Here is a 9,487-nt window from a genome sequence, read left to right as displayed (position 1 = left end):
GTCAGTAAGTGGTGCTCCAAGTGGCGTCTTCTGATTAATTGTAGTAAATCAAAAGTTATCCATTTCAGGAAAGAAACAATGATAAGAAGTGTATTTGATTTTCATCTCGGTGTTAATTCAATTGAGTATGTTCAGAAGTATAAATATCTTGGGGTTGTATTAAATGAATTCTTAGATTTTTCTGAAACCTGCGACTTTGTCTCAAGCTGCCAATAGAGCACCGGGTGCTTTGAATTCAAAAGTGAAAGTTTTGAAAAACTTTGGGTTTGCTTTTTACACAAAATGATATCATGCATGCGTTACCCCTGTTCTTGACTGCTGTTCTTCAGTGTGGGGCTTTGGAAAGCATGATAAATGTGATGTAGTCCAAAACCGTGCCTATTGAAAACGAGACTCACTTTCTATTGTATTGTTCATTATGATGATCTAAGGTCAATTTATATGAAATGTCTTACAGAAGTTCACGTTAGTTATATTTCAGAAACAGAAAAGTTAAAGCTAATATTTCAACAATATTATGTTAGAAACACAGCAAAATATATTGAAAAAGCATTTCTTCGAAGAAAAGAAAGTTTGTATGGCTCACTTAGGGTAATTTATACCTTTGCTGTTGTGTAATGTACACCCTTTTATCCTTTGTTTTTGTTTTAAAGTGACATATAAGTCCATTAGGCTGGGAGGTTTTCTTGTTCACATTGTTACGTTTGTTGTAAAGAATATGTAATTTTGACCTCATGTTACTATAATAAACTAACTAACTAACTATTGACACAGGGGGCGCTTTTCTAAAATTCAATCCCAGCATTCTTTGTGTATGCCCCGTTCATATGCGCAAGTTTTCTCCCTTTTTCTACTTTTTATCACAGGCGACCCATTAAGTATTACTGAGTTTTTCACAGTTTTCTCTATCATTTTCTCTTCTTTCTTCATGCTCTCAATGATCACAGTAAATAAAATAAATGGTTATATAACCTAACCTAGCCTCTGTGACTCTTTATTTATTTTACACTCCATTACAAGGACGTATATCTCTCATACACACATGTTGTGATTAATTAGTCAACACAACTAATTATGCTAATCCGTGGACTTATCAGAGGTTAGTCAACATCGGAAAGATAGTGATGTTAATGAAAAAGGGGAAGGTATGAAGATCTTGGGAAATGTGTCTCGAGGACGTCCGTAAACCTAGTGGACGCTTATATATTCATGATATGCGCAAACAAACACTGCTCATTATTCAAAAATAAACGGGAAGTTGGATCGAAGGAACGCGGAAGTGTCGTTGCCAAGCGCGAAATTCAAACACAACTAAGCAGACATGGCCCTGCTCGATGTAACAAATGTCACCAAGAGAGTATCGACCGACCAAGCAGAAAAAGATCGCCGGAGTGGCCGTTTTATTACGTGGTAAGTTAAGTTAGATGTATGCTTCACGTCATCGTTTTCGGAGAGTGTATAAGCCAAGTAAAATTTACAATGCGTCGTGAAACATTAATTAGCACAAGCACGAGCTGGAGAATTTTTGCCGCCCACTGTGAATTTTTTAAACCAGGCACCGTCATTTCTCTGCAGCACTATATGTCTTGCGGTAACATATCGCTATTTTCTTTTTCAAAGTACGTACCAGCAACAGGCCTTTGACGCAAAAGTCGGTTGTTTTCTGACATACGGTAGAAACCAAGCTCATGACTATGACTGTACAGCGTCAATAAGTTAATCTCGCCGGTTACTTTTTCCACCTAATAAAAGAGAGTTGTGTCGCCACTCGTCTAAGGAATTCATCGATTTTCAATCACGCCTTAGGCCTACATAGTGTAGCGTACATGTGCTTCCCGAAATAAGCGGCGCACGGATAGCCTAAAACTTTGTTTGTCGGTTTAATAAGCATACTTCAAATCGAACGATGGAATGTTCGTATCCAAAGACAGGATAGGGACTGTGGTTAAATGCTAATCTGAATGCAGACCCCTTGTGACAGTACCCAGTTCGTCAAGGTGCCTCGTTCTTTTTGTATTTCATGCATGTCTTCTGTATCTATGACAAAGGGAACGTACATTGTCGCACTTGTATCGCTAGAATTATATAGGACCGTGACGCGGTAGTGTAGTGTAGTGAAGTGTACACTGAATTTTTTTCTTTTACTTGTAGTTCTTTTTTCTTTTCTTTCCGAATTTTCATTTCGTCACCTATAGGCTATGCAAAAATTTCCATGAGGCTATTGGGGAATTTGTTCCCGTCGAAGAGATAATGGCCTTTGAGGACAGCCGTCTTTCTCCGGCACAGAAAGGAGCGATTGTTCGCCAGTTGCACAACACAGTGAAGGATAGAAAACTCAACGTGGATGGGAAACGATGGTATCCTTTGAATTGAATCTGAATTTTCTATGTAACATTTAATAATTATATTACAGTTATTCCATCCATATGAAATGACTGGTATATCATTTTAATTCCGTCCACAGTAGCACGGCGAGAACTTTGACATTGTGTGTTTGTTTGTTATAGCAATTCCTCCACTTAATATGCGTTCGAAGTGGAGTGGTGTACTCGTACGCGTGGAGACGTTTATGCTTTTTGTTCACAAAATTTCCTTGACAGATGTATTAGTCACGTTTACTTCAATCTCAAAAGGGCCCAAATGCGATGCTTCGTAAGTATCCTGATCAACTTAGTTGGTCTGACGTGAAAACTTTGGACGTGAGTGAACTTGGATGGCTTCCCCGAGGTCATCATGATCAGACTCAAAACCGACACAGCGCTAGCGATGCACCCCTAACTGACACGTCGACACTCGCGGCAGAATGGTTGTTTATCGACGATAACATCTCCTACGGTAGCCAGAGGGTCATACGGGAGTTGAAAGTGTATGAAGACTGGACATGGTCTCTTCATATTCTTAATAGAAAGGTATCTCAATGGAATGGTATACCAACCATTTTAAGTGGCGATAAATACGAACTCTTATCTCTGTTCATGATTGCTGCTAAATCCAAAGTTTGCCCAGGTTTTGAAGTGTGTTCCAGGAGAGAAACACGATCGACTCAGGGTGATGTTATCGGTAGAACAGAGACCTTACTGAAGAACATTAACAACACTGAAGTATCGTCGCTAATACACAGATCAACTGGGTGTCAGATGTTGTTATCCATACAACATGCAGAAATAACATGTAAACGTTGTGCCCCACTGAAGAAAAACTGTGGGAAGGATCTCTTCGAGGGAGAAACGCCTACTGGGGTATCAAAATTCAAGAAGGAATCGATCATGAGTGAGCAAGAACTTAAGGACAAAATTCTGAGGAAAGGAAAGACAGGTTGAATGCACAAAAAAGGGAACAAAGGCTTCGTGAGACTGTAAAGAAAGAAATGATTCTATTCTCAAATAATGCTCATGAAGATTTTGTGACACTGTTCACATCAGCTCAAGAAACTGGAGCTTGTGGAAATAATCCTGACTTGTTATTACTTTGGGATGAACAAAAGAAAATGCTACAGACGAAAGGTGCAACTGGGAGGAGATGGCATCCTAAGTAAGTGTCAATCTTTTAGTCTTTATGTCAGTCTACGGCCCAAGTACAGTTTACACAGAATGGCTACCTAATTATAAACCCAGTTTCGCACTTTTTATTAGCAAAATCCTGATAAAACAAAGTTAGCGTTAGGTACTTCATAGTATTATGTTAGGTAAGGTAAAATATTTGTTATAGGCATACAGATCAACTGACTTCAATTTTTGGAACAGGCATTTTGACATTTTTCCACTCAAAGACCTCCCTACTCCATGCTGGTACAGCTTTGACACCAGCCTATATTTGGTTGTCTGATTTGTATGAAAACACTAACAGTGTATCACTGTGTGGTATACAGGGATTGTCATATTTTATTTTTACTTTTCAGCTGTTCATATATCATATGCAGTGTTTGCTGACATACAAAAATTGGACACAAGCCAGCAGAGCAGGGTTGTCAGAGCCCTGGAGGGTTTTTCTAAAGTATTATTTTACTCTGTTGTGTGATAGTAATGATTAGGAATACATTTTGCTTTATTTAATTTTCTGCTCACACCAAAATGTTAAAGTCAGAACATTAGTTTCATGAATTTTTTCCCCAGAATTATCCGGATGTGTCTGTCGATATGGATGAGAAGTCCTCGTGCGTATGAGGAATTAAAGAGAAGTGGGATGCTGATTTTACCATCGGGGAGACTTCTAAGTATGTATAAAAATTGCGTTGATCAGAATCCTGGATTAAATGATGCAGTACTTGAATGGATGGTACGGGAAGCTGACAATACATGTCTACCAATTGAAGGCAGAAATGGAGGAATAGTACTGGATGAAATGGCAATTCAGGTTTGATACCTTCCTAACATTTAGCATGGATAAATGTGCATTTTTTGTACTATAGTTGACTTCACCTCAAAGCATTTTTCTAAATGACTGACTGTGATACTCTGTACTACCATCTTATTACCTTGGCTACACTATCACAATAATCAGTCAGAAACAGAATAATTAGTCAGAAACAGTGGCACTTGGTGATCTTCATGTAACTGCCATACCTCACAACTTGTCGACTGTAAATGAGTTCTAATCCCTTATGTTTGCAGGCATTGGGACAATTAGCTATAATTTAATAAGAAAAACTCAATAATATTAATACAGTTGTGCAGCCTGTGACTGTAGTTGAGAAACATGGTGAAGCAGAGGCCAGTATTGTGTAAATGGGAAATGCAGTTTATTCTAATCTGTTTTATTCGTACACTTTCTCTGTTGCAGGAAGATTTGCAAATAAAGTTTACTGCTGAAGGAGCAGAAGTGGTTGGACTTGTTTGTCTTGGAGATGAAAATGATGATATGCAGACGATAATATCAGGTAATTATTAATAAAAAAGTGAGGCCAACTGTAACCCTAAAAGCACCATTAGCTGTATCAATTTGTAGTATTTTTATTGTAATAATTTTAAACCAAAAGTAACTAAGGAAACATTTAAGTCTGGCCACAGAAAGTTTCAATGCACTACCGTCAACACACAACTTGGCTCTTAACACAAGAATCATTTTTGGCTAGCGAACCAAATTTGGCTGCCACCAGTCTTTACACATGTGTACTTGGAGTTTGGTGACCTGCCACTGTTTGAAATGTAATTATTTCTGAGGTACCTCGGCTGAATGACTTAGAATTAAATACATATCTTGAGAGATTGGATGGTGCTTTTGCATTATCAAAATACAGAAAAGATGCAGCTACTTGAGCTTTAATATGCCATGTCACTATATATTAGGACATTCACTTCTCTACATTTTTTAGGGCAAGAGGGGCACATCCCCCTCTCAAGCTCTCCCCTTGTTATCGGCGACATTTACTAGCCGCTTGATATTCTCTTTCAGCCTATTGTTAAAAACTTACGAAAGCACTGAATATGTACATGGTTCTAGCTTGTTAATGATTTTGCTTTGACTTCTTGGGTTAAGTTAAAGGCAGAAGGGGGCAAAGCTATGCCTGCGTTCATTGTGTAAGTGGACATCGAACAGGCACACACTCCAGAAAAAGCCACTTTTTAGCTTTTCCAGCCTTAAAAACACAGATAGACTGCCAAGCGGTCAGCGCGAAGCTGCAACTGACCAAACTCAGTGGTTATATTCAAATTTTAACGTGTCTGGAAGAGGATTTTTTAGGAAATTTGAGTGTTGGTGGTGGGGAATCATGACCGTTGGCGATTTGAACCGACCGTAAATCAAACTCTTGTATAAACTCAGTTTGTGGGATAAACAAAAGGCACCAAAAGGTTGAGATCAGTTTGTGTAATTAATGTTATAGAAATCAAATTTCTTACTGGCTAAGTGTTTGACTGGGAGGAGAATCCCACTAATACGAGAACCTGGGATTGAAAATTGCGGCTTTAAGGTTAGAAATACAATGGTATTGAAAGTATAAACTCAAATACACTACGTAGGATTGAAAATTGCGGCTTTAAGGTTAGAAATACAATGGTATTGAAAGTATAAACTCAAATACACTACGTAGGTGTGTCCATCAATCAAATTAATAGAGTAAACATATTTCTTCGTAATTAATATGGTATATCTAATTCTGATAATGCATATCGGTTTACTTTTTTAGGAGAGGATACCACTGTCACAGCAACCCATGTGCTTCAAATGGTCTTCCTGGGTAATACAGGATTCAGATTTCCAATTGCTCACTGGCCAACAAGGGAAGTGGATCCAGCTACGTTATACACACAGTTTTGGAATTCTGTAAAGTGGTTGCGGAAAGGGGGTTTTCATGTAACCTTCTGTTGCTTGGATGGGGACAGGCAAACCGTTCCTTTGTCCAACTGCATTTTAAGGGAAGGATCCTGTGAGGGAGAAATTCACAACTCTAAACCTGTACACTCATGAACCTATGATTTTCTACATGGATCCCTGGGTAGGTGCCATTAGTGTCTATAAAATGTTAGGTTAAAAGATGCATTTTTGACATTATTTAACAACAGACCTGTGAGATATTGAAATACATTTGTAGTGATACATAAAATTCCTTTAATCAGCTAGAATATAAGTTTAAACCAACTTAAAGTTAAAAGTAGAGCAAGTTAATGATATTTTGGTCACAATGTCATTTTAATGTTTCAGCACAACTTCAAAAAAATTCGAAATGGAATTGAGAAAAGTTCGGAGACTGGCAGGTCGACACGGACCCTTCAGCAAGGCAATGGCAAAATTCTTTGGAAGTACTGGAAAGATGCCTTCAGATTTGACCAGGATAAACACAGTCTCCCTCTGCATCACAGGTTAACACCGGAACATTTAGATCTAGGCCCTGCATCTCGGATGCGCAACCATTTGGCTGAGGATGTGTTGAATAGAGACATGTTATATTTAATGAAGGTAGGAATGCAAGACTAGTCTAGCCATACTGCAAGTCACTTTCTATTGCGCTATGTTTCAAACAGGCCAGGGTGATGGCTTGCTCAGACATGCATCAGCCAATGTTGTTCAAATTTGGCAAAAGGCTAATGTGTCATGACATATAAGCAAACCTGACTTTTGTCACATACAATTTCATTCTTTGAGCCCCAACTCAGACCCAGTAATTGAATTTCTTTTAAATGTAGCACAAGGCCATTGTATCATGATGTTCATGTGGGCACCTATGTATTTAGGTCATGATATGATTCAAAATGGCTACCAGGCAGTCATTTTGTTTGATAATTTTCATCTGCAGAACCTTAAGTAATACAGCCATGAGCTACTGTAATTTTGTTCAAAGATGGTACAGGGTTATTGTGTCATGACATGTACACACTCATTATGTTTGTTTCAATATTTTGTAGCTTTGTTAAAATGACCACCAGGTGTCACTATGGTCACATTTTTTCTTGTCAAAATGTAATACTTTGACACCCTGAATTAATTTCATCCAAACTGGTTAAAGGACCAATGTACTTGGACATGTATAATCATATGATTTCTTGACGCTTATCCACAATTGCTCTCCAGAAGTTTTGCAATAAGTACAATTTACAATTATCTGTAAAAAGTCATCTTTTTTTAACAATTAACACCAAGTACCAGAGATGTTAACAACATAGAACTAGTGTGAACTCTGTCATCATTGATGACTTGTTTCAAACAATATCATTAAAATAACACCAAACAATGCAGTTTGTGTCATATGTTTTGTAGTAATTTCACTAATCTCTTTGATTCTACAGGAGTTCAAGAAATACCGGGAGTGTGAGGGAGCAGCAGGCACTGAATTGCAGGATTTAGATGCAGTTATTCTTTTGCTCAGCAATACCAGCAAGCTAATTGCAAATTTCAAGGATTGGAACCCACTCCTTTCAACACATGACCCAAGACTGGTGGAAAATGACGAAATATTGGAATATTTCAGAAGATGGGAAAGAAGTGTCTATTCACTCTCTGGTTTGTCTGCTTCTGAAAAGAATAAGATGCTACTCTCCGACAAGGCTAGATTCGACATTAGCTCAATGTTGTTAGGTTTAAGGGAGATATGCAGTGCAAGTTTTTCAAAATATCCTGGGTGTGGGATTGTTGCTGCAAGGGCAAACAGCAATTTGGTCGAGAATATCTTCTGCCAACAACGAGGTAAAAATGGCCAAAATAACAACCCTTCTTACTTGCAGTATGGCCCAGGTATCAATGCAATATGTTTGGGGCAATCAGCAAGTACCACAAAATGTAATTCTGGAAAAGTAGAACAATTTTCTTTTTTTAAGCCTTCCACTTTACAAGGGAAGAAAAGAAAACAGAGAGAACATGATTGATGAGGAACTGTGTTTATTACTGTCTGACAGTAAATATAGAAAATTAAACAACTATTCTGGCATTGCATGGAATCTTACTTGTACTAGACAGTAACAAAAGGCTGTTTATTTTGTAAATAATAAAGAGGTGTTTTACAGTTCTCTGTGAACCATGCCAAAGTCAGATTTAAATTTGTAAAAGTTACTTTTTGCCATTTCAAAGTGCTGCTTTGCAACGTCCTGGACGGAGCTTATGGAAATACAAATGTAATATTACAGGTCTGTTGAGCATCACTGCCTTTTTACTGTAGACCATAATGGTTGTAAATATGTTTTTTCCATGTGTTTTTAGGCTTTGAAATAATTAGTCAGTGTGACTCATCATTTTGTATTGATTAAAACAATTTGCAGTAGCTATGTAGACAATCACCTTAATCTTTACAGCAGTGACTGATCAGTTAACATGAGATGTAATACGTTGCATAGTTTCAGTCAACAGTAGGCAAATTTCTTTGCCGTGAAATACAAGAAATTATTTCCATGTACAAAACCTTTCGAAATTGCCCAATACTAAGTATTTACAGTAAACTGATGTATTGGTTTGGAGTCATTCAAAGCATGAACAGTTAGATATTCTCTATACAGTGAGACTTGTCAAGGACACAGACATTTTCAAATATACAAAATCAATGTCAAAGTTTTCAAAATTTCACTGTCCGCTCCATTATAATAATCAAAACGTGGTAACAAATGTATGAAAATTGGTTGCAATAAAATATTTTCAGTATCTCCTGCAAAATATTTTGGTGCTACAATGAAGACATCTATCAAACCTTGATTTCATAGCATTTTGATAAGTAGCAGTGTTCACCACAGCTTAGAAAAACAGAGGGATGACCAGTTTACATAATAATGCATAATTTGCATATTCTTTTGTTGTAGAAATGTATTCCTGTGGAGAACCCTTAGTTATGGAGAGAAAAGAATTTTGACTAATTTTGACTAATAACCCAAAAATGAATTTTGTAACAAGTTGAACATATAAGAAAGATATCACCCTTCTATGCATTAAACTCAATTTTGAGAAAAAATGGACAAGTAGTTTCAGAGAATATTTCTTTACCAAATATGTAGAAAATTCTTCCCAAAATTTGGTAAAACTCAAGATATCTTCACCATCTCACGATAAACATGGATCTCAAACAAACTTT

The 9,487-nt window shown here is 37.3% G+C and overlaps 1 protein-coding gene across 1 annotated transcript; it reads left to right on the top strand.

The window, feature by feature from the left end:
- The first annotated feature begins 984 nt into the window (after positions 1 to 984).
- Positions 985 to 8,420, top strand: LOC139144117 (uncharacterized). Its single transcript, XM_070714786.1, has 8 exons — positions 985 to 1,410; positions 2,196 to 2,357; positions 2,610 to 3,531; positions 4,113 to 4,353; positions 4,780 to 4,876; positions 6,125 to 6,433; positions 6,640 to 6,894; positions 7,722 to 8,420. Exons 3-6 carry the CDS (start codon positions 3,368 to 3,370, stop codon positions 6,403 to 6,405), a joined length of 783 nt encoding a protein of 260 aa, XP_070570887.1. The 5' UTR covers positions 985 to 1,410; positions 2,196 to 2,357; positions 2,610 to 3,367; the 3' UTR covers positions 6,406 to 6,433; positions 6,640 to 6,894; positions 7,722 to 8,420.
- Positions 8,421 to 9,487: the final 1,067 nt, after the last annotated feature.

The sequence above is a fragment of the Ptychodera flava genome, chromosome 11 (assembly GCF_041260155.1).
Source record: "Ptychodera flava strain L36383 chromosome 11, AS_Pfla_20210202, whole genome shotgun sequence".
NCBI lineage: Eukaryota > Metazoa > Hemichordata > Enteropneusta > Ptychoderidae > Ptychodera > Ptychodera flava.
This window is presented reverse-complemented; position numbering and strand designations above follow the sequence as displayed.